Source organism: Manacus vitellinus, unplaced genomic scaffold (assembly GCF_001715985.3).
Source record: "Manacus vitellinus isolate BGI_N305 unplaced genomic scaffold, ASM171598v3 scaffold_38_pilon, whole genome shotgun sequence".
In the NCBI taxonomy this organism is placed as follows: domain Eukaryota; kingdom Metazoa; phylum Chordata; class Aves; order Passeriformes; family Pipridae; genus Manacus; species Manacus vitellinus.
In genome coordinates, this window is record NW_021940526.1 from 164613 (window position 1) to 190147 (window position 25535).

Below are 25535 nucleotides of genomic sequence, written 5' to 3' on the forward strand. Positions count from 1 at the left end.
AGACAAGAATTACTGCAATCATTAAAAGTGAGACTAAGTCACAAAAGACTCTGGTTACCTTGTCATTACCATTGTCTTCCAGAGCCTTTTGGAAGGGTGTTGACCAGTAAAGAACACCTTCTTTTCAAAAGAAATGAGCACCAGCTTTTTCCCTCTGCTAATAAAATACTGCATTCTTTAGAGACCAGTGAAAGCATTTCATTCAAGCCTTGCTTCCAGGAATTCTTTCCTTCTTGAGAGGAACTCCAGGTATTATGGCTTAGTACATCACTAATTGGCTCAGGCCAGTCTCTGTCCCCCTTTCATAGAGAGCCTTCTTGGGAGTACTTGCAGAGTAAAAAGTCATTCAGATTCAAGTCCTCAGGGCATTTAAACACTTACCTAAAACTGAAAAATCTGTGTTGTTCTGACTATTATGGATGCCCTGGAGCAGAAGCTGGTATAACATAAGTATTGTACGGCAAAAATCTTTGAGCATCTAATTATAACACCCTTGAGGTATTTACTTTGTGTGCCAAAGCACAAGAAAAATGCACTATATGCAGCCAGAGGTGAAGGATCATAATTTCACAGTTGCCATGTGCTTCAAGTTTCTCTGCCTGGGAAGCATCAATCTCAACTCCATCTAAATTCATGTTGTCTCACAGTCTTCTCACACAGTGGACAAAGCTCTGTGAAACACTGCTTTGTTCCCAGAGCTGTGATAAGTTTTATCTCCTCCAGTAAATGAGGAGGAACACCACAGTGTGAGTCTTTTCTACCCATCAACAACAAAACCCAAAGAAAGAAGAGCGGTGTGGTCCCACTCCATCTCTCTGCAATCAGCCTGACAGCTGCAGACAGCTTTTCTCTGCACCTTCTCAAGTGCTGCAGTGCAAAAGTTATCTCAGTTCTCTGAAACACAGGAGAAAAGGCTTGCTCTGTTTCCTCCTTTCCTATTAATTAGGATCCAACACTCTCTGCTTCGCTAGACTAATTACTGTAGTCCAGGTGAATTTTCCCAAAGAAACAAAAAGAACCGGGGGTGGTGGAAAAAGCCTGCACAAAGGAGCGGAAGAGAAGGTGGATTTTCCACAGCCTCACAGTGTGCCACTGCCCAACTTATAAATATATATATACATAAAATGTATTCACTTTTACATGGTGTAGTACCCAGTTAGAGATGTATAGGGGAGCTAACCTCCTTCCAGAATCACACTTGCATGTGCTCCTGTTCCTCAGCTAATGGACTATGATGTCCTAAATCAATCTTTGTGTTTCCCTAAACCAGCCAGATCCCTCATCAGGAAAAGTTCCTATTGCTAACAAGTGTTTTTACTTTATATACTGATTGCTTACAGCACACTGTGTTATTCTAGGCTGTCAATTATTTCCCGGCCTTTTGTCTAAAACACCTCTGTATCAGCTACTCACCTACATACATCTACATTGAACATGTATTTCGTGTATACAAATATCCATACTTAAATAAACATATAGAGCATATATAGAAAATATTAATCCAGCAAGACCAAACTAAAAAAATAACCCAATTATCCATGGCAGCGGTGCAGTGTAGTTTTCATTTCCAAGGAATTTCCGTAGATGCTGAGCTTTTTTCATAATGAAATCCTAAAAATGTAAATGTTGTACTTTGTGATGCTTATTATCTCCTGTCAGTGACATTTTCACTAGGGGACATAAATATTACTGCAGTGCTATTAACATATAGATTTCTCAGGCAAGTAGTGGGAGGGAGGGGGCACCCAGACAGCCCACAGAAAGAAATGTTCTGTCCTCCTCTAGGATGATCCCCATTTCAATAAATGGAGCTGCACTAAGATAAATGAGATTATTTGTCTGCATTTAATTATTAATAAACTAGAGATAGCTCAAAATTAGCTCTCTTACTTTTTTTTTTTTTTAACCTGTGAGCATGCATAGGCCAGATAAATTAAAACTCAGCTGCAGAATCTTGGATCATGCAAATACAAACCCATCTGGAAAGTTGGGGTCAAACTCACTCTTTGCCTGGCTGAGCTATGTGCCAAGGTGGCATACTGGTTTGTTTTCTTTTTCCCAGTAGAATAATGATGCCTTCAAAAACAGCACTGAAAAGTCCAATTTCAAATGGTATAGACATAAACTGGCCATTATTAGGTTAGTATTTCAATTACTTAAACTACAGCTGTTGTAGTCAATTAGTATTAATTCATTCACTTGTTGAATCAGTCACTTTAGTACATGAAGGTAAATCAGAAAATAATCTGACTATCTAGCCTGCAATTAGAGACTTGGAGAGCATAAACTAGGCACAATTAAATGCTGTAGTGTTCAAACTGAATCACTGGTACCTGTAGATGATTGTTTCAGTCTTCTGGACATAAAACTGTCTGCTGGGAAATGTCACAATGAGATATGACCTGGCTGACAGATATTTCATGTGGCAGCAGTTTATGTAATTTACAGTGGCAACCTCCCAGATTTTCACTCGGGGACAGGCTCTTTATTCACAGAAACTTTAGCACAAACATACCTGTGAGCACCCAGGAGAAATGGATGTTGCTATTACACTACTGGCACTAGCAACAAGGATACAGATGTGCTGTAGAATGTACTCCTAAAGCAAACCAGGAACTGAAAGATCATGTAGTTTTATCAACTACTGTTGATGAAAAAATGTTTTCTCAATTTATTACTGGTAACATTAGGCTTCCTCAGGCTATGTCTTTGCCAATGTAATTGCACACGTGCGGTCTCCTAAATGCCTGGAAGAAGCCAAACACGTACACCAGACTATTCACTTACTCAGGTTCCTGTATTGACCCCCCGACACAATGGAATCTCTCTGGGACAGTCTTCCAGTCTTTTGCCATCTTGACCATTGCTCCTGCATCCAGGACACCATAACCAAACAAATGGTTGAACTCCAGCCCAACGCCGTTCCTACGCCACCGATGAACCTCGTCGTGGAGCTGGTTCCTCTTGGAGGTGAGCACTGTCAGATGCTGCATGTCCCTCCATGTCAGATCCAAGCTGTGGAAGAACATGGAAAACACACAGTACAGTATTTCCAAGCAGATATCAGGGAAAGACTGTGTGTTTGAGTAAGCCACTTCGTAAATTTGCTTCTATGAATAACATTGAAATGGTATCTATACACATATCAATAACAAAGCTGCTGTTGATTTCAGTGGGAACAAGAATAGGTTTTAATTGTATAGTACTTCTCCAAAATATGTTTCCCAAAATTGCAAAATCATTTCTGATTGTCTCACTTCTTAAAAATAACTGGTTTTAACTGTACATTATAGATCCACCATTCAATTTTTAACCTAATAAAATGAGTAGGATTTTATACCAGATTCTGACAGAAATATAAAAAGATGATGAGAAAATTTCACCTAACCTTCCTCTTAAATCTTGCCCTCTTTGTCTTGCTTGCTACTCCTGCTTTTCCCATGGAGCTTCCAAGATTCACCCTGAGGAGACCCAGTCTGATGAAACTGATAAGCTCTAATGATACAGGTGCTAGTAGTATCAGGGTTCTGTGAATATAGGTATGTAGGCTGTGGGTGGCTGAAGGTTTGCATTATAAGGGATGGCAGAGGTTTGTCACCCATGATATACTAGCATGGATGGATGCAGTCAAGTAACATTTGCCTATATTCAATGGTCATTTTTCATCAGCAGCTCTTGTCTTCCTGGATGTTCAGTGATTATGACAGGAAGGGCACTTATAAGTTATTATTCTGGAAGCTTTAGAACTGACATTCTAATTCTACATAACTAAAGCTATTCCAGTTGGTTTATGATGAACTCTTTCAACATCACAATATGTCTGATTCAAACCATCAACCTAAAAGGATCTGCTTTTCAGTTTTCTGTGCCCCAAGTAATAAGCATGTGTGCGTGTTGAATGTACACCAGAATAGCCAATTACTCTCATTTCCCCAAGGTGACACAAGAGAGCTGAAAAGCAGATATCACTTTCATCATTCTTATTGAAATCTTTTAAGAGCTTGCTACATATCTTAAAGCTGTACTTTCCATTTCAAAGATTGGTCTGGTTTGAGAGACGTGTCAGACGTGTGTCGTGTATGAGCTGACAGACATATTGCAGGCAAGAACAGTTTGCATGGGAGATTGTCAGCCATTCCCAGGAAGGCTAGGGCAGCTCATCCAGGGTAGTTCTGTACAGTACCATTTAACAGAGCCAGACTGGAAGGAGATAGGAGACAATGACAGCTCCTTCTCTCCCCTGCTGCCTTCTCAGCAAACTCTAGTGCCAGCCAAGGGCAGTCTAATTCCTATTCATGATAAGTTGGCAGAGTAATTCCAGTCTTTAGTGATAACTCATATGAAAAGGAATAATAATCATTACTGGGATATTTAGGTTCCAGTCCAGTTTAAACATGCAGTGGTCAGAAAATTCATTAAACCTTTATATTTTTATGGCTATATTAATTTATTACATAGTGGCTGTCCCACTGAATGAGTTTGATAATAGGAGGAATGATCATCCAAAGTTAAACACTTGACATGTGTTTTATGAGTATAAAATTGAAAAATGAGATTTGGCCCAAGTCATGCTCTAAGCATAACAATCATTGCTCTGTTAATGGTGTAAACTTGGCCTCCTCTGCCAAATCTTCATTATTTTGCTCTGTTGAAGGAAACTATGTACACAGTGCTCACTTCATGCCACGGTCACAGCAACTGAAGCTGCAAAACTGAGCAAATGTTGCCTCACTTCATGAAATAATTTAACACAAAGTAAAAGGATGGCATAAGTTATTGTAAGGAACACTTTTCTTAATCAATGGGGAAGAAGATAATTATTCTGAAATATATGAGAGGGCTCCAGTTTTGTGAATAGCATGGAGATGGTAAACTGACAATGGATATTTATTCCTTCACATAACAGAGCAATTAGGTAACATAGAAGCAGCGATGGGTTGAGAAAACAAAAAAAAACATTCACCACCACTACTGCCAAAAAATATCGTGGAACTGACTGTCACTTGATGACACAGGTGCCAAATACAGACAACTTGGAAAAGAGTTAGGCAAATTTACAGAAGACCAGTCTGCCTGTGGCTATTAAACAGGATAGTCTGACTGCTTTCTCTCCAAACCACCAAAGCTCTTGTTGAAAGATCACTCTTAATCCCTGTTGGTTGTCCCCTCCCTAAGAATCTCTCATTGCAGACAGTACCAGATGAACTCCTGTCTGATACTATAGGCTCGTTCTTATGTTTTGTGGGCTGGGCATTTCACACAGGACATGTGGAGAAACAAAATAATCTCCAAACAGTGCAAGAGAAGACAAGTCCCTGGAAGCAGTGGATGACAAGGACACAGAGAGAGAGCCAGCCAGCCAAAATGTATCTGCCATACAGCTTTGGCAAGACTGTTGCTCCATCTGTAAGTCACCACACACATCACTACTGCAACAGGCAGCTCGTGAGCCGCTCATTCCAGCCCCGCTCATTCCAGCCCCGCGCCACAGCCAGCCAAGTGAAATGATGAACACCATTAAACAAACCACAGGCCCTCTCTTCCCTAGAGCTCCCAAGGAATTTTCCAACAGCGTACTTTGCCTCCAGGGCCAGGGCGAACACTCCGGCTGCTTCGGGGGCAGCTGCAGATGTGCCCGAGTGGCGCAGGGTGCAGTTGCCATACAAATCCGTCGTAGCCTGCAATGACATTAGATGTAATTAATGAAACCAGCTATTCCACATTCCTTGCAGCTACAGACTCAGAAAAATGCAGAAAGCAGTGTTTGTGCCCTTGCTCTTTAGACTGTGTGTTTGAGCCCACAATCCCTTTTTTTCTTTAGAACAGTGTATCGATTTCAAACCACAGTGAGACATGGTTACAGAGGGTGTGAATGCAAGAGCAAGTCATGAGGTAGTAAACCAATGTTCATTATCACTCATGAATTCATACAGATGGCATTTATTTCTTACAAAACAGATTTTAACCAGAGGCCTTAAATTCCTTTGTGTTGATCAGAAGGATTTGAAACTAGAATTGTTAACAGTATTGAGCTTTCTAACACTTGTGCAACTCCAGAACCAACAGTAGTACCAGGCTGCTGTTTTCTATGCAGATTAGCCACTAGAAGAGACTAGAAGAAAACCTTAGAAATACATTTTATGGCAATAATTAGAAAGGTGACACAGAGCTGATATCAAGACAGAAACCAATAATTCTCTGTCTGCTACCACATATGGGCATTTAGGATTGTATAATATGTCTCTGGGGTTTGAGACAGGGCCATGGAAAATGTATAACAGCTTTTGGCAAAAACTAACCTTAAGTTACACCACCTGAATTTTCCACCCTGTGAACTGGACTATGTCTTGGCTAGTCTGAAGGTGCTGAAGAGCACTGACCACTATGGTGGAAGAGAATCCCAAATACACCGGAACAGAAACTGCCTGTCTTCCAGCTGTAGGTATGGCCCTGCAGGGGGCACTGCTCAATGGGAGGCTCTGGGTGATCTGAACCCCCATATGTCCTCTAGAGTGACTAAATGTCTTTCTGTTCTGTGCTGCTTGTACAGCAGAAGTCTGCCAGTACAAGTAAACATGATCTCAGATGTTAACACTTTCAATTTAGATTTTTACAGAGACCTTTTGTCACACTGTCCTCTGGGAAGAGGAGAATTGAACTTCTAAATCTGGTTTCGAACAAAGGAAAGCACCGACTTTCCTTTGAAGGTCTAAGAGATGGAAGATCATTGCTGTTCTCAGTATTAATCCCACCTCTCTTCAGCTGACAGTTTTGGCACCATCATATAATGCAGATGACAAAACATGCATCTCAACAAAGAACCATCTGCTGCTCCAAAGCACACAGAGTTGTAATAGGTCATGGGAGTGCACAGAGACAGCAGCAACGGCACAGTAGTATCGGGACTCACCACACCAGCCTCTGGATTTCTCTTCCTGCCATTACTAAAGGTGGAGGCCAAGGTTGAAGAGCAGCTTTCATCGTACAGAGCTGTCCTTCCATCATTTATGGCAGAGTTGATGGAGATTGTCCACATGCTTGAGGCATAACCATCGCAGTTACAGTCGTCATAGCTGCCCCCATCTCCAGAGGCCCAGACATAGATGCTACCTTTGCCACCTCGGCCCTGTGAAAGGGGAAAATCGACCCTCTTGAGTCAAACTGCCAAGCTACACTAAACTGCACATGTCATTGTAAAGCTGTGTGTCTGTAAAGGAGAAAACTGGCCCAATGAAAATATACATCAACCCTAAGCTGAAAATACACGGATTTATGCAGGTTATTAAATCCAGGTAACTGGCAGCCACAGCCAGTTCTGCAGCCTTGTGTACACAGAGTACTTCCATTTATCTCCTGGTTTGCTTCATGCCCTGAAGGCTTCTGTGCCAGGCACTAAGACATTTTATAGATTCATTAGCATTTATGTCAAGGTCTAAGTGCTATGAGGAAAGTGTTTCTTTAAAAGGGATACAGGTCATCTCACAGGCTGGGTTTGTAAGATCCAATTAGGTTCAGGCAATGGCTAAAAAGCTCTACTGGCACCTTTTTCTCTCAATAGATTTCCCCTCCCCCAAAGCTGTTTTTTCTGACAAACCAGCTTCTACTTTTAAGGAGCAAATAAAGTTACAAGACCATATAAATAATCTAAAGATGGTCCAGCAATTACACTGAGATGGACGGGAGAGACTGAAGCTGAAGGGCAGCTATAAAGGCTTCCCATTAGTTAAAGGAAAGAAATCTGTATCCTCTCCAGAACTTCCAAATAGGCAGCAGGTGGGAAGGGATCAACTCAGCTGCCTCTAATCTCATTCTCAGAAAGAGGTAGAAGCTGTCTGGAAGAGTCAGACCTGAGAACCCCAACACATGGGGAAAGATCAGGGCTATTGAACCCAAAGCTCAGATCTCCCACTGATTCCAGCACAGCCACCATTTCTCTCTGTGTTTAGTCCAATATAATCCAACGTTTACTTCCAAGAGCACCACAAGGGTGCAAGGCCTGAATTTAACATGCTGTTTATATGCACTGGGCAGAAGATTAAAAAATTTCTTCTGGCCTCCTGATTGCCCAGCATGGAATGGAAGCTAAAGAATATATAAGCTTAGTAACCTGCAACAGTATTTTAATAGGGAACCTTTTCTCTCAGGATTTTAAATCAAATCTGAGTTCCCAGCAGCAGCTTCTATTTTTTATCGCACCCCACTGAACAGAGCAACCTCATTATTTCAAGCACGTTAATAAGTTGCATTATAATCCACTGAATTGCGCAGCAGGTTTGCTGCCACTGGGATATATAACATCTCAGGACACAGATTTTTATAATAAAGATAATGACTATGAAAAAGCTCAATGAAATCCATCTAAGAACTCCCATGAAGACCTGAGATCAGTCATTTGAGCTTCAAGGGAGGATGATACTGTTGCAAAAATATATCCTTTAGGAACAAAATCCTTCCAGCAATTTATTAAAAAAGAAAAAAAATCAGCATAACAAGACCAGTTATGCCTTTTTTTTCCCTTTGACTTTTTCCATATCCCACCTTGTGCTCTGACTGGCATTAACCTACAGGGCCCAAACCCAGCCTTTGAACTGTCTTCAGAGGCTACATCCCAAGCTTGCCACAACCATGCCCATGTACACCACCACACCACTTTGCAATCATCTGCCTGCTTTGGACAGCCTCTGTCCCAAAAAAACAAGCAGCAGTCCAGTGCAGAAGGCAGGTAGCTGCTGGTGGCAGGAGTAAGAATTTGGCATGTATAGATCCGTTCTTAAATAACCTTTTCCTTCCACTGCTTTTCTATGGAGCAAACCACTTCAGTTTCATGTGATAAATTCATCCAAGTTGCTAACAAAAAGTTAACCTCTGCAGTGTCCAGCACAGAGAAACAGACTTAGCTCTGCTCAGCAGGATTGTTCTGTGCTGCCAAGTATTTTACCCCATGGATGGGATTTGTGGTGAAATGGCAGAAAAAGGGTGTAGCAGATTGCCAGTGTGGAACAGGGAGAAGTCACAGAGGAACTGAAACTCTGGGGCAGGTTTTATGCACAAAATTACTGTAACTTGAGAATGGCCTCAAGACATCACTTTCATGACAGACACATGCACAAGTGCAGCTTAGTGTTAAAACCCATAATTCACTTCTTAATACTCTAATTTCAATCGCCTTTCCTTCCTAGCCAGGACTGAAAATAGGAGCAAACACTACTAGAATAAACTGTTAGCAGCCCAAGTGCCTTATTTGCAGTGATACTGCTTGTATGTCCCACAGCCAGACCTGCAGTAGCGAGACAGTTTGCACAGTGTCCTCAGGCAGAAATATATGGCTTCAGGGGAAGTGACTTTTCAGTTCTCTGGATGGTAGCAGTCTAAACTGATCTAGTCCTGATCTAGAGGGTGACATCCCTGCTCCCAGACAGGGCAAGGGGTTGAAACTAGATGGCCTTCACGGTCCCTTTCAACCCAAATCATTCTATGCAAAATAAATGAAACCCATTTGGGTCAACTAAGTGTCATATTTAAAGCAAACTGAAAGCTTCTATTTGCATCTCAACCTTATGTGAACCTAAAAAACTTCAGACGTGTCACTCAGGCTGCTGTACATTTGGACCAAAAATAGGACTGGAGAAGACAGTAGTAACATAGACTATAAACACCAGGGGGATCCTGAAGTAACAGTCATGAAGGAGAGAGAACACCAGCAAGACAGTAAGGTACATTTTAGAGTATCTTTCCTTCAGAATCCTGTGGAAATCTGCCCATTTCCCTCAAAAGTGATGCACAGCCTGGCACTCGCTGTTCTGAGACACCTGAAGGTGTATCTCACTCAGAGCTGAAAATTAATCTTGGTGCATTTAGCCCCAGAGAGGCCCACCTCTCAATTCAGGCTAAACCAGAATTAAATCTTGGGCAACGCTGCATGCTTAGTAACTCACAGACAGCTCCTGAGAAGCTCTCTTCCAGAAAACAGCAGGTTTTCTATTTCCAGTGTCCCTTGTGGGTTGTTGCGCTACCAGCAAACAATATCCCTAAGACATCCAGAAAGACTGCTTTACTGAACTGCCTTGCAAAAGTGAGCTGGCAGGGGACTACAGTCTATTTCACTTTATGTAACTTGAGGCATATCTTGAACTATTTTTTCCCCCTTATTACTGGTGTTCATTCATCATGCTTGCTGGGCTAGTGCCTGAGCCAGTGTTTCCCAAAGTTTTAACTGCTGGATCACACTTTCCAGAGAAAAATGGGTGGTATTTGACAAATAAATCTCCTCCAGCTTCCCTAAACTTTCCCGGCAAGGCTGGCAAGCTCCCACGTGAATAACAGCCAGGTCTCTAACATGACATGGGCTCTGCAATGGCTCCTACAGCATGTTTCTTGTGCCCTTTGGCTTTGGCCTAATCCTTCATTCACAGATCATGATTAACAGTTTTCAAACAATAAAATAAAGAACAGACTCCTGCCCTGAAAAGCCAAGTACGAGGGAAAGACAGAATCAGGACACCAGCAGGCAGGTGGGAGCAGGATAAGAAGGAAAAAGAGCAGCACCTGACTGTGAGGAGGTATTTTTTTAGGTGCAGTGACATTTCAGGATAAGGATGTCCAAATGGTTTGCTGATGTTTATGGACTACTTCTATGGAAGCAAATGCAGATGGAGCACATTTGAAAAAAACATGAAAAATTAAAAAACTGAAAACTGCTTTCTGTAACAAATTCAAAGCACATATTATTTTATAAGCATCTTTCTTTTTGCATGGCATAGGATAGCTATTTTGTGATTCTTCCTCCTAAAAAACCAAAAGTGTTTCGGCACCTTCTATATAATTTAATAGCAATTTATTACCATTTTGCCTGCTATGGTAAGAGATAGGCTGGTTTTCTAGGAAAAGCAAAAAATTCTACAGCTTCTTCATATATTTGTCATGGGTTCTACTGACTTAGGAATAGGACTCAGTTAGTTTCCATCCCCTGTTAATTTTGACTGTATTTTCCTCTGAAAAGAGCATTCCCTTCTCTTCATGACTGAATTATTTGAAAATCCTTACATGTTTTGCAATCAAAAACTGCATCCTTCAGTACAGATTGCTCATTATTGCAGAAAGTGTAGTTTGCAGCCCAGGCAGGCAACACAAATCGCCATTGTGTCCCCAGGCTGGGACACACCAAGACAAGGACAGACTGCAAGAGCTGTGGGACCATTTTCCTGCTGTCATGACCTGACGGGGAGCATTATATGGGGGTCCCAAGACTTCCAGGAGACGACACAGAGATCTTGCTCTGCCTTGGTCTCCCCACACCTCCTGTGCACCATCAGTCTGACTACTGGAGCCAGCTGGAGTCAGCGAGTCCTTGGTATCCCTGAACTGCTGCTCATTTTTTACACTCCCAGTTTTTTCTGGAGCCTGCCTACATGTTCCTGCATCCCTGACACGAGCCCTCGCTCTCCTGGCTCCTCCAGCTGCTAGGCTGATTTGCCCAGAGCAATTTGGTAGCCTGTGACTTCCTGGATCCCTTTGCTCCTTTCCTATACTGATTTCTTGGGCACTGTCAAAACCTAAAGCAAAATCTGCCTGAGACCAGCCAAGCAATCTCAACTTCACCTCTGTCTACCAGAGTTTTAAGTAGGAAACATATTTGGATAGCCAAAGTTTGCCACCACACAGGTCCAGGGTGACAGCTGAGCTGAATGCCTTAGCACTTCTCCCATATCCAGTCCCTTCTGAAACCCAGAGCTGCTGAACTGTGTCCCCAGAAAAGCCCAGGATGCCTGGTCTGCCTAGCACAGCCACAAGTCATAGAGTTCAGCTCTGAAGAAATAGCAGCTGGGTTATCCTCCTCAAATTCACCACTGCTGAAGGCTGTGTCCCTTCTGGGCTGTCCTGTCTAACCTTCTGGCATTCAGTGGAGGAGGAGAGGTTGTTTTGGCAGGAGCAAGAACTCAGCTCAACGCTTGGCTGCTATGCAGAGGATAACTGTCACTTAGAACCATGTTTCAGTCATGCTTCTCCTGTTTTTGTCCCTTTCACATTTTGCTGTCTTCAATAACTGGCTGCAGTTCCTCCTAACAGATTTCTGAAACTATTTGGGTCAAGTAATAATCACCCAAGTCCAAAAGACTGCTGCAAATGAGATTCTCAAAAAGCCTAAGCCTATAATTCGTAAACCCTAACAAAAGGCTTTATGTAACTTATTTTAGACTTCATCACAGAAGAGTACTGAACTCACATCCACCAACCCTTAATTAATTGTGTAATTGTCAATACCTCCTTTGGCTAAAAATAATGCTTGAGCCATTTTCTACATCTAAATTGTTGTTGAAATTGGATGGACTTCTCTTGGCCAAGAGAAATGAATGGAAAATTACACTTTTGGTGAAGAGGGGAAGCATTAGGTTTCAACTGGGTTTCAGTCTAGCAGAGAAATGAGGAGGGAACTTTAAAAATGCTGAGGCAAAGCCTTTTAATTAGCCATTCTTTTTTGTTGGATGCTGGGCTGCATACCACAAGTAATAATGTATTTACTCTAGTCCAACAATTCCACAGGCCTAATTCTGGTATCAATAATATTTGAAAAATTCCACCTCATCCTCCTAGTATTTCTGGGCTAAACGGTCCTTGAGAAGTAGACTAAACACCCAATTTACTTTCTACCAGTGACAAAGCTGGTTCCCCCACCCAAGTGCTCCCAAGTGGTGTGGTGAACTCTGTCCTCACAGCTTCACCTGTGCCTCTGCCAGCACTGTACAAAGGTTCCCAAATTATAGAATCAGCCTTGCTGGGAGACTAAAGCATGTCTGCTGAGTTGTGGCACAGAGATTAGGCAAAAAAAACACTCCTGGAGTCAGAGTGAGACAGCAAAATCTACATTTTTGTAGAGGCTACATTATTGTCTTGCCACCTTAGAAAACAGTAGAAAACATGTCAATGAAGAAAATATTTATATTTGGAGCTTACAAATATTGCCACATTGGCCCAACCTATTGATGCAGTAGCATTCTGCTGTTTATGTGACAGTCATTTGAGTTTTTGTGAAGGGCAATATTTAACCCTGTCACAGGCCCATACAAAGCCCAAACCCGCAACAGCCAAGGTCCTCAGCTGACCAAGGCATCCCTGAGGATGCCAGTATCACAACAGATGTCAGTGGGGGATGAGATTTGCCCCCAACCTGTCCTAAGAGGCACATATCCATTCCTTGAGCTGTAGCAGGAGAGCAAACTGCTGCAGACTGATCTCCAAACCTGGGTCATGTACTCAGTCATAAGTCACGTATCCTGTCACCAGGCTGGAAAAGCTGGTCATGCTGTTTTACAAAAGCCTGAAAACATCCTTGTCAGATGAACTGGGTTCAGAATTCAAAGAAGACACAACATACTCATGTGGGGTTTTAATAAGGTTTGACTTTATCTTACATAAATAAGACAAGGCATGGAATTATAATGCATATTTCAGACACAATGGCAATATAATGGTAAAGGGCTCCCAAGTTATAAAGAAGCTTGTTGGGCTCACTCAGAAATGGAGTAATCAGATGGTCGCCAGATCATAAACTAATTTCCATGTCCTCATTTGGCTGTTGAGCAAATAAAACGATGTTAGAGATATCTAACTGCATGTACTTCATTAACGTGCCATCTTCAGCATATTTTAGAGTACAATAAAATACAAAATGTCTGTGCCCTTAGAGGGAGGCAAATAAGAAATATTTCCCTTTACTTTTAACAATGTCCTTTCTTCTTTCATTGGTCAGCCCAATTACAAAGCCATGATGAGACTATAAATTTGAAATACTGTTCTCCTGGCAATTTGTACTTGGGCAGCATTTTCTTAGGTAGAATCATATTATGGAAGCAATAATGTTTTCACCAGCACAAGCACGAATGGATCATGTCTTATATATTCTGGCTAAGCCAGTGAAGTCTCAAGGAATTAATTCTGTCCGTGAGCAATCCCTCACAACCTAGTAATATAAAAGCCTACATCATAAAAATTCAATAGATAGAAACCAGCTTAGCTCATTACTTCTTTTTATTGCCCTAAATTCCAATAACTGAAGTTGGAAAGAGCTGGACTCGCAAAATGGCAAGTAAGAAATGTTTACTGGACACACTGCATTAAAGACAGGATGTACCATAAAACATGAGTGGAATTACTTCTTGACCTAAGTAGCCTTTTCCTGTTTAAGATGACTGCTGATACAATTCTGGATGCAAAGTACCAACAATCAAAAAGTCTCTATTTAAGAGAGATGTGCTATCACAGGATTTCCATCTACCATCCCTACCTCCCTCTCGAAGATGTCCTGCCCCAAAGCGGGTAAGCACAGCTCAGACAAGGGATATGTAAACTACACAGTATTGCTTTCTCCAGTCAAACTATACATACAATGAGTGCAAGGCCCCCTCATTAGGCAGGTACTGGGTACTCACAAGTTTCAACCTAGTATTTAAAAACTACAACTTTAAACATATTGTATTAGGTATTAGGTCCTTTCCGATTACATCTCAAATACATCTTTTCTAGCAGCTGAAATGTGCATTAGGTGAGGGTGTTCATCTGTATCAGACCAGAGCCAGTAATTGTCAAACTCTTGTGGACGTTTGTGTGTAAGAAGCTCTTTTAATCCCTGTTCTCAAGCACCTCAATTCAGCTGTGAGCTCATTCGTCTTTGTAGTGCAACTACCACTACTCAGGGATTCAGTCAAGCTGCTGACTCTTGTCCCTGAACTAAAACCATGAGATAGCACAGTGAAGGAAGACTGCACTCAAAAACTCGATTGTGTCTTATTAACAAAAAGCAGCTTGAGTCCCTTTCCCAAGACCTTCTGATTACATGTGTTATGCTGACACCAAGTTCATGCACATACCATCCCTTTTGTGTTCAGCCTTAGAAATGCAGTTATTAAGAGCCCATAAAGGAGTTGCCAGTGTGATGGACAGATTTTGCTCTCCCTAATTATTCTATTTTAGTGCTGCCTCTATTCATGCTATTTACCTTCCACGCAAACAGGGCACTGAAGGGAAGGCATGATTAAGACAGAAGGCAAGGATGAGCTTAACACATGCCAAGAACAGGTAATGGAAGCGGAAAGGTAAGAAAATAGAATCAGATAATAGTTTGGGTTGGTAGAGACCTTAAAGGTCAACTAGTCTAACCCACCTTACAATAAGCAGGGACATCTTCAACTAGAAGAAGATAAATCAGATATAAAAGATATGTCAGCCTTAGTCCACATAGTTATGGCTGCCTGGCTTCAAGCCACAAAAACAGACTTATTAACAAGAAGTTCCACAGTTTCTGCAGTTTTCATCATCTTGTTGTTATCAGTTGACCAGTTACCCCCACATCTCAGCAGCTCTGGAAGGAGGACATCTAAAGGACATGACAGTGCAATGGAGCTTGGGGGAAGGATTAAACTCTTTTCAGTGAGTTTCACCCAAGTGTGGTGGCAACAAGGTAAATGTTATCTGTGTTTGTCAGCTCAGTTAACTGCATCTTCCCTGTGAGAATTTTGTATCATTTCTACTTACTGATTTTTAGTTTTGCATTAGCAGCAAGGATATTAATCTTGCTCCATGAAAGAGATCTTACATTGCCTTCTAGGACATTTGGAAGCATTGCTTTTAGTTTAAGAACATATTTTTATTCTCAGCATGTTGCTTCCTCCCTGCCAATATTTCAGCTTCATCATTAATTCGTGAACCATCACTCTGGTGAGAATCAGCTCTAGGCTGATAAGAAGAATTCCTACATTTATTTGTCTCTGTTTATAAAAGATCCTTTTTAATAAGCAGGAGGGTTACTTTGAAAAATGATCATAAATTAGATTTACATTTGTACAGTCAATAGAGAATTTGATGCATATATTATAGACCTAAACTAGGTAAAAGAATATTATATCAAAGGCTTGTTAGTCTTCGTTTGCACGCAGGGAAGTCTGTAGTGTGTTTTTCAAAGCACCGCGGAGATTACCCAGCATCCACTGACAGCTTGAGGTATCTCTAGAAAATCTGGCACTCCACAAAAGGAGATCAGAACAAACCATTCCCAAAAAAATCGCTCTATGACAGGAAATGTAATGAACAAAATAAGGGTAGTTAGAGCTATGATCACAACGCAAAGTGAGTTATTTGGGGTGGGGCTGTCTCTTCTTTTGTGCAGGTATTGCCAGGAGTTCGCTGGGTTACTGCCACTACAAGATGAAGTGTAATTTTCCCTGGAAAACAGCATTTTTCTTGGGTAGAATCCAGTACCATTCCTCCTAATTCTGCAATGGCTGACAGAACTGCTTTCTTAATGCAGGCTCTCCTGTTGATTTTATGTCTGATAAGGTATGAGAGCAAGTCATGCCAGAGCACAGCTCACTGTCACTGTTCCCTCTCCTTCCCAAGCCTTCAACCCAAGTGACCTTAGGGCTCCTTCTGATATTAATATTGCAAATTATTTCTTGAAGGGAATCACAGACACTCCTGAGGGCAAGGCAATTAAAAAAGTAATATGCCCAGCACTCCAGGTATGGGACTACAACCAGGCAATAAAACAGAAGAGAAAAATCCCTTCTCCAATATGTAACATTCCAAGAGGTTAATTCCAGTGTAACTCCACAAACTAAAGCATAAGGTAACACGACAGCAAGTTAATTGAAAGATCTTTTACACACCAAACTATAAAAACCCCCATGACTACAATTTAAAATCTGCTTCTCTTGGAGGGTAAAATAACTCTATCCAGTTCAGTTTGCATTCCTCTGCCAGGATTATTTGTGCCTTTTCTGCTACTTTTAGACAAGTTCTGCATGGGAAGAGATCAACACAAAAATTATATGGGAATTTTTCTATTTTCAGTATTTATGTCTGCTCCAACCAACATTAGTGGAAGAAAGACCAAGTAACTAAGACATTAAGGTGTTGCTAAAACTGCCACATACCTAAGAAAGATCCTCCTCAAGACCAAAGTATATAAGGGCATCTTTACAGAAACACTAGATAAACGAAAGAAGGTTACAAGAAGAAACACAGCTTGTGTAAGATGACTTCAGAGGGACTCTAAACTCATCAGAGGTTTGTAGAGTTTATACTATAAAACTGAGCAGACTCAGGAGGAATTTGTGATAAGTCTTCCTGTGTTATTGCAGTATATTGCTAATTTTATGGCAGGAGCATGAGGATAACTATAATCAATCTGTTATAGGCAAAACATTTGGGGTTCAGGATTTGAGAAAGCTTTAGAAGCTTCACTACTTACCACAGCAGTAGATTTAATTATCATGTTACAAAACAGGGTAAACTGAATGTGCTGCTCATAACAAGGTGGTGATGAAGAGTGGGAGAAACTGGCACGAGTAAGAGGACGAAATAGTTTGGATGGAAAACTGAGTAATCGTGGAGCTCCCACACAAAACCACCCCAGATGTTCTGGGGAATTTCAGATCTTGTCAATATGGAAAGCCATCTATAATCAACCAAGGGGAGGAGGCTCATTCCCTACATTACCAGGAGCAGCTGTGGTTGATCTGGCTGCATGACACTGAAGAGATGCAGACAAAGCCATGCAAGGTTGGTTGGTTTGTTTTGGGCTGATTTGCTTTTTTTTTGAGTTCTGGCACCCATGTTCCCAACCTTCTAATAGTGTACAGGCTAAAGAGATTACAGGACAATATTGAATGTCTTTTACAAAGACCACAGACTGCTCCTAGAAGAAGGTGGAAAGGTGGGAATAAACAAGGAGGCTCCTGCTACTGGGAAATGATACTACTCCGTGAACATCTAAACAGCTGCAGTTGAATCAAGCTATAATAATGACCTTATATGAGTGACCTGAAAGACATTCTAAATCCAAAACAATAATTAAATTGGTAACACACCAAAACAGACCATGTGGCATCAGCACAGCTGGCATGTTTCAACATGGGGAATATTTACAGGATCAAGTTCTTCCTTGTTGACTGTGTTGGCATATGAAAAGCATATGTAAGCAGACTAGAGATAAACACAGTATACTGAGACTATACAATAAAAGCAATGCCAAAATATTACCAAAATATTGCAGAGAGTAGCATATTGCAATTGCAGCATATTCCAATTAACAATGGAATATGCTGAAGGTTGGAATAATTTACACAACTGCACTGTGTTCCCAAGTCACTGGTTTCAGTGTGAGCCCGTACACACCATTCTGCCCCAGTACCCAGATTATTAATAAGACTGTTACCTTGTTCACACCATCTGCCATGGCTTGCAGTGTTAGCTCTCTAGGTCCATCCACAGTCTTCCCATTATCAGTTGGCCCCCAGCTGGCACTATATATATCTATGACTTGAGGCATATGACTGATGGAGGAAGCCTCAATAATGTCTGTCATAAATGGCTGGTCAAGCATTCGAATACCTGTAGATTTAATCAACATAAACATGAATTATGCATTACCCAGCACAGGATAAAATCTCAGCACCTGCAGAAGGTCCCTGGTAATACAAGTATTTTAATTCACTGGCAATTTCAATCACTCAGTAATTCCACACTCACCATTCCCATTTCACCAGGGTGTGCTTACCCAGCAGGATGTCAGTATTGAACACCCAGCCACAGCAAGGCAGCGTGGCCCAGAAAGAGAAAGTACTTTATTGTTAGCTTTCTCATTACACAGTATTTTCCATCTACTATTGGAGAACACTTAAAAAATACTCGTATTCAGCAGTCTCAGAAATGTGTAGCATTTAAATAATATTAATGGTATGTAAAGTAGTATTTTGTAACAACTAGGGAAAAAGACTAAGGCCACCCTCATCGAATTAATGGTCAGTTTTGTGTTGACAGGTCATTAGTTTTTCAAGTAATTTTTCTATTTATTTTGGTGGCTCTCCAGAATTTAATCAGAGGAGAGAAACACACTACACCGCAATTTCCTGGAAAAATACCATTGTGTCAACATGCAGATGCAATAGCAAAATACGGTCAGTATTTGGAGGAAAAAAGCAAACTAAAACCTGCTTCCTTTAACCTACACTGCAGTAGGAGTTAAGAGTTTAAATGATACAATCTTAGGACATGTCAACTTCATAAAACCTCAAAGCGTTGGCTATAAGCAAGCCAGAGTGTGACAGACAGCAGCGCAAGCCCTTACATCCATCATGCCCCACACATAGGACAGATTCACTGAGAGCCAACCGGCCGGTGGCCTCTGGGTGAGACCTGAGTAACCAGGGATTCATTCCAACTTTCATTTGTAGCCCTGAGTGGAAGTTCAGTTTTTCCCAGTGGTTTAGGACACAGATGGGACAGAAATCAGTAGCACAGAGCCAAACAGAGTGAATGGTCGTGAGGACCCTGATTCAGGAACCAGTGGTTTTACTATGTTCAGTATAAACCCCATATGCCAAATATGAGGCTGGAAAAAAGTGGTATAATATTCAAATAGAAACCAGACCAAAGCTGCATATTCCTGATCTACTATTTCAAGCTAGAAATGACGAAGTCAAATTCAATGATTGAGAAATCCCTTCATGTACTTGTAAAATGCAGATCTGCACTGAAACCACAGAATTAATTATTGACCCTGGGGAGATAAGGAAACAACAGGAAAAGCCAAGCCATCTTCAGAGCAAAAAAGAGGTACAAGAAGAAAAACAAGTGACACTCCAGATCCTTGGCTACCAACTTCCAGTTCCACTTGCAAACATGGACCCTGAACCATGACAGCAGCAGACTCTCAACTTGCATGGACTTCCACATCCCCATGTACCACACGGTGGTGCTACAGGTGCACACTGTTCTCAGGCAGGGAAGGTTGGCTGGCACTTCCAAAATCCTGTGGGGATTTTGCTATGAAGTGGGGAAGTAGAGAAGATTATTTGTAGGCTGTTGGTCACCAGAAAAAGTCTTCACTTCTTTATTTTTAAGCATCCATCTTGAAGTTGTAGAGTTAGATGAATAACCCAGACAAGGTCCAGCCAAAATCCCATGCACCAATTCACATTCCTCTAACAGTAGCTATTGCCAGAATGCAAATTTTGTGGAATGTCCATCCCTGAAGGGGATGTTACCATTACTGAAGAAAGGAGACATGCACGAGACACGGCTGGCCAGTTACTAACTCTCAGTGATACTTCTTGGGTAACAGCTCAGCAAACATTGCTTGGTGCCCTTCTACAGTGGAGATTCAGCTTTTGATTGTGTAGGTGACAGACAAAACGTAGCCTTCCCCAGATTCTTCTGACACTGCAGTGAAACAGGGACTGGCCAAGCAGAGTAGAGCTGTCCATGCACACATGTTGTGAACCATCCCCAGGAAGCAACAGCTGCATCCACACTGGTGTCCTGGTGTGGATCAGGGGAATTTAAGTGAAATTCATAAGCATCTATTTCTGCTTGCTGTGGCTCGTTTCTCAACATGGAACAGTAGGAAAACTGGATTTCTTCAGTTTAAACTAAACTAAACACATGGTGTCCAAGAGCCTAACTCACTCCAAGCACTGTGTTCAGTCTATCTGACTGAAAAGAGCCTGTTAGAAGTAAAAACACCCAACACACACGAAGTGTGAATGCTGGGTACTACCCAGTTCATCCTCTGCATCTGCTCCTACCATTTTGCATCACTGTTAAAACAGCGGAAACCAACGACCAAAGAGATTTACAGCTCTGCAGGCCCTGCCCTGTGAGAGCCTAAAGAGTAAGACCAGCATGAGATTTGCCTTTTCAAATAGTTTCTGAGTGTAGCAGGAATTTATACTTTACCTTCTGCAAAATGAGATTTGCCAGAAATGATTCTGCAGCTACGCAGGGAAGAAGCACTGAAAATCAGCGCATGAACAGGAACTGGCATATGAAGGAGCAGAGCTGTTCCTTTGCAAAGTTATTAAAGAGGCTATTAAAGAGGCCTTTGATTGAAAAGGCAAAGCCATGGAGAAATTCCTCTCCTCAGCTTCTGTGAAAAGTAATAAATACATGGCCCGGTGCCAACCCGTAGTCCTGTCCTGGGCAATGCTCCCTGGCTCTGCAGGAGAAGTTCTGCCTGAGGCACAGTGACCATTTATCCCTCAAATTGCTACCATACCTGCAACCTTAGAGTTGTAGGCGACTCCCACGCCGCAGATGTTGTTGTTGGCAGCAGCAGACACCTCTCCTGCACACCTTGTCCCATGGCTGTGAAAGGGAAGACAGAGAGACCCACATGAATCCCAGCTAATGCATGTGCTGAATTGAGCTGGATCATCAAGAGCTTGTTTTTCCTCAGTCAGCTCTCAGTGCTGCAGAGGAAAACCATTCCATGGCAAACTGTTGAGTGCTGTACTTGGATACCTGGATGACCTCATTCCTTCCTGAAGCAGGAGGTATCCAACTTCCCCTCTGCATACTAACACTGCATTTTGTTGCAAAGTTATTCAGACCATTTCTTTTTAACTCTGTCAGAGAGGTTCTGCCTCATTACCAAATATTAGTCATTAGGAAACAGGCCCCTGACAGAACAGTGTAAACATAAGATCAATATTAATTCCTTTATTTTTGTGGCTTGACAGCATGACACTCATTACTTTCAACCCTGCAGAACAAAGGCTGATTGACTTTTTGCTATTTGAACATGTGCAAGGAGCACATCCCTGCCCACAAAAGAAATGCTAAGGGAAGAGGTGGGTGCAATACCAAGCTGGAATAGCAGAAGAGAGCCAAAATGGTCACTGCACTTCTCAACAGCAGAGCTGTGGCCTGGCTGACCAGGCCCAAAGCTGTCAGACCTGAGAGCACATGCATGCCTCTACCCCAGTGCCTAATTCCCGGAGGAGCTGTCAAGGTGCTCCAGCTGTCAGCTCATGGTGCTACTTCTTTCTGCTCAAATGGGAAATGTCTCTGCTCTGACACAGAGGTCTAGGTTTGGGCTGACATATAGCATTTCAAAAACACCTGGTGTCTCTGAAGTGCTTTGCAGCCCTTAACAGAGACCCTTTAACAGGCAGGGACTCTCAGACAGTCCTGCAGGAAGGCAAACTGCATTTTCCTTTCTCCTAATTCATCACAGAAATTAAACTGCAGACAAGATAAACATGGACAACACAACCTAGTTTTAAAAAAATAGCACAGCAGGAAAACTGTTGAAACCTGTGCTGCTGCCAGGCTTTTTTTAAGTTTAAGATGTTGAATCAATATGAATCCATCCTACTGCTCATGCATTCTATTCTGTGCATTAAAATTGGCATTGCTCCTATAGCAAGTTAAGGATTCAAGCAATTAACAGTGCTGTATTGTAAAGGCTATTCTGACTATCAGATGGACCACGCTGGGAGGCAGCAGAATTAAGTTTTAATCATCTTTTTTCTCTCTCTTTCCCTTTAAGCACCTCTAGCAAAGGTGAGAGTAAAATTAGTAAAGGGGTGAGAAGCAACAACATTTCATGCAGTACTTGGAAGAATATATTTTTAAAGGTACTTCCATGAAAGCAAATGACCAGTCTTGAACGTACACAGTGAATGATGACAAAAGACTGAAGATCTCATGTATGTCGCTTTTTCAAAGGGGGCAGTGAGAACAGCAACATACATTTGTTATTCAGCTGCTGCACAAATTTCTTTCAGCAATCAAGCATGTTTTTCCTCATGCCCTTGTTCAAGGAAGTGTGAAAAAAACACACTGTGCTAGGCATTCATTATCTAGTCACCTGTGGGGTAGCTATAAGCCACAGAGCAGAATAAATGGCTTTGTTAAAAATTGGCTTGACTGATGCTGGGGTGCAAAAAATCAGTGACGTTGGCAGGTGAGCTCTTTCTCTCACAGATAGAAAAACTGTATTAGGACTTCTCTTGTGAAAAGGTTTTACAAAAAGGTCCTCTCCCTCGCCTGGCCTCCCTATCACTGTGGCCCTTATGATGGAGACTGCAAGCAGGTCTGTTCCAGCAGCTCGGGGTTTCAATATCATGCTGCTAACTAGAGAAAAAAAAATAACCACATATGAATGAGTGGAAATGCATTTGGTTGAATTATTAATGGCAAATAGCAGACTTTTCCAACTTAGCACTATTTGCTGTTCATGTATCATTGATAAACCCATTGTGGTTTCTATGAAGTGATCCATGTCATGAGCACAAATCACACCCTTTCTCTACAGTGTTGACTTCTTCCCTATTATTCTCATGGTTGAAACAAGGGGATAGAAGACAATGAAGAATATTTTCACTTTTGAACAAGTTACTTCGAAAGTAAACCACATATTAGCAAGACGAGCAAGTCATATGTTAGTACGTGGAGAAAGTTTTCCATAAATGTTATATAAATGAAAACATTTTGCATGAACATTCATGAAAAAATAAGATGGGAGAAGGGGATTCAACTGAAAAACAGTTTTGCCTTCTGCATTTAAGTAAGGTACCCGTACAAGTCATGAAAATTTCACTCTGTTTTGTCTTTAAAAACTACTTTTGTTTCTAAAACCTACTGCTAATGCTATTGTGTGTGCCCTTCTATCAATGTGTTTTTTGAAAGTGTCAGAGGTGGCACATATTTTCATTGAGGTCCTTTTTTATCTGCTCTGAAATGCTTCTGCAGACAGCAAAGGACAGGACCTATCCATCCTAACTTCAGCTGCAGAGCTGCAGTCTCAAGAGCTGGGACCATCTGAGTATCTTGATCATTTTAGCTGCTTGCACTGGGCAGCAGTTAAATATGCAGAGCTCACAGGGACACTTTTGTGAAGCAAATGACATCCCCTTTTTATTCACATGACATTATCAGCCTCTAAGCATTTGAGTGTTTGCAGAAGGGAAAGTGTTCCTCTACTTTGCTTTGGATCCTTAACTAGTAAACGACATTTTTACCTCTGAAGAATATGGGATCTCCAAGATAGTGAATATATTTAGCCCTGCTAACTCTTATCTGAGTGAGAGAATATACAAAGGCCACAGGAGTGGAAATAATTACTGGTTATTTGGATCAGTTATTTGTAATCTCAGTGCTCTGAGATGGGGAGCCCAAGCTGTGCCTTCTGCATGCTCACAACAAGAAATCAGAGGGCTGTACAGAAAGGCCAAGCTATCACTGATCCCTATTGGTACCTCCACACTGTACAACGTGGAAAATGCCAAGGTACTGAATGTGGTTCAGGAAGAGAGGGTGTTCAAAATCACAGGTAGTTCCCAAAGTGGTTCCTAAAAATCACTTTGAGTGTTGTGGGGCTGCCTCTGTTTTTGGGAACAGGGCTTAATTCCGGTTTTTTCACTGCTCCTCAGGCTCAAACACAGCTCTGTCCCAGTGTCCCCTCTCCTGGCTTGGTCCCCAAGCTGTGGGTCTGAACACAGCCAAGCAGTGAGTACAGTAAGCATGGAAATAAATCCCTTGGCTGCCCAGCCACCCATATGCCTCTGCCTGTAGCAGCAGCTGAACTGCCTGACTACAATTCCCTCTCTGAGGCACCACACTCTGCCCTTCTAAAATCCACCTAGCTTGGTTTCATAGGCCACTGGCTGTTAGACGGAAAGGCCAAAGTGCTTCCAGCAGCCTTAAAAAGCACCAAGTGGAAGGGGAATCTGTGCTTACAAGCAGAGCAGCTGTGATTAATGAAATACTCCATGCAAAACCTCCCATTTTTAATTAAAGTCTAATGACACTTTGCACATGCAGCTGGCACCTCACAAAAGCCCCTGGGTGATCAGTCCTCTGCTTCTTGTTCCACAAATCACTTGAATTGCTCACAGAGAAACGCATTCTTCAAGGAAAAAGGGATATCATGCTATCCTGTTTTGAGTCTGATTCTCCTGTATGCATTAAATTCAATGGGAGGTGCATCACTGACTGCAAACAGAGCAAAATGGAGCCTTTATTGCAGGTTTCTCTGAATAGCTTTTCTGTGTAATCACTCCCTATCCAGATGCACTTGTAGAGCTACACATATGGACAGACTGTCAGAGCAGACAGTTGTAACCTACCAGTAACAATAATTCAGAAGTCAGAAGTCATGGTAATAGCTTATATAGGAATACATCAACTCAATTAACTGTATAAGCAAAGAAATATGCAGAGAAAAACAGTCACAACTACTCCTGAACAGCTGAATACAGTGTGTTGGTTTGCATCTTAATCTGGAGAAAACAAGAAATCTTTCATCTTAAAGCTTTCTTATATTGTGAAGGCAGGAAATGGATGCTTTACTGCATGTGTTGCTCCCACGATTTACCTTGCAAGGCAGAAAATTCCCCGTCTCATGAAAGAAAACTCAAGGTTCACAGAATCACAGAATGGTTTGGGTTGGAAATGACCTTAAAGATCATCTAGTTCCAATCTCCCTGCCACAAGCAGAGATGCCACCCACTATATCAGGCTCCTCGGGGTCCCATCCAACCTGGCCTTGAACACTACCAGGGGTAGGGAGTCCCATCATCACAGAGGTTCACTGGCAAAGAATACTATACACTCTAGGTACCAATTTTTTTTTCTCAAAAGAATAGTGAAGTAAATCCGCAGAGCAATTTCTCCATTGCTCTCCTCCTCCTGACTTGCTGACTTGAGCTCCCCATTCCCTCCAGATACAGAAGAAAGTGTTGCAGTTCTATGAAAAC

At 41.8% G+C, this 25535-nt stretch overlaps 1 protein-coding gene across 1 annotated transcript in view; it reads right to left on the minus strand.

Moving 5' to 3' along the window:
• PCSK2 (proprotein convertase subtilisin/kexin type 2) overlaps positions 1 to 25535 on the minus strand; it is an 86112-nt gene that overhangs the window by 3975 nt on the left and 56602 nt on the right. Inside the window, exons 7-11 of the mRNA XM_029961630.1 lie at positions 21050 to 21138; positions 18209 to 18384; positions 6911 to 7126; positions 5578 to 5678; positions 2788 to 3015 (exon numbers count right to left, since the gene is read on the minus strand). Coding sequence (XP_029817490.1) covers positions 2788 to 3015; positions 5578 to 5678; positions 6911 to 7126; positions 18209 to 18384; positions 21050 to 21138 — 810 coding nt within the window. The remainder of the gene's footprint in view (positions 1 to 2787; positions 3016 to 5577; positions 5679 to 6910; positions 7127 to 18208; positions 18385 to 21049; positions 21139 to 25535) is intronic.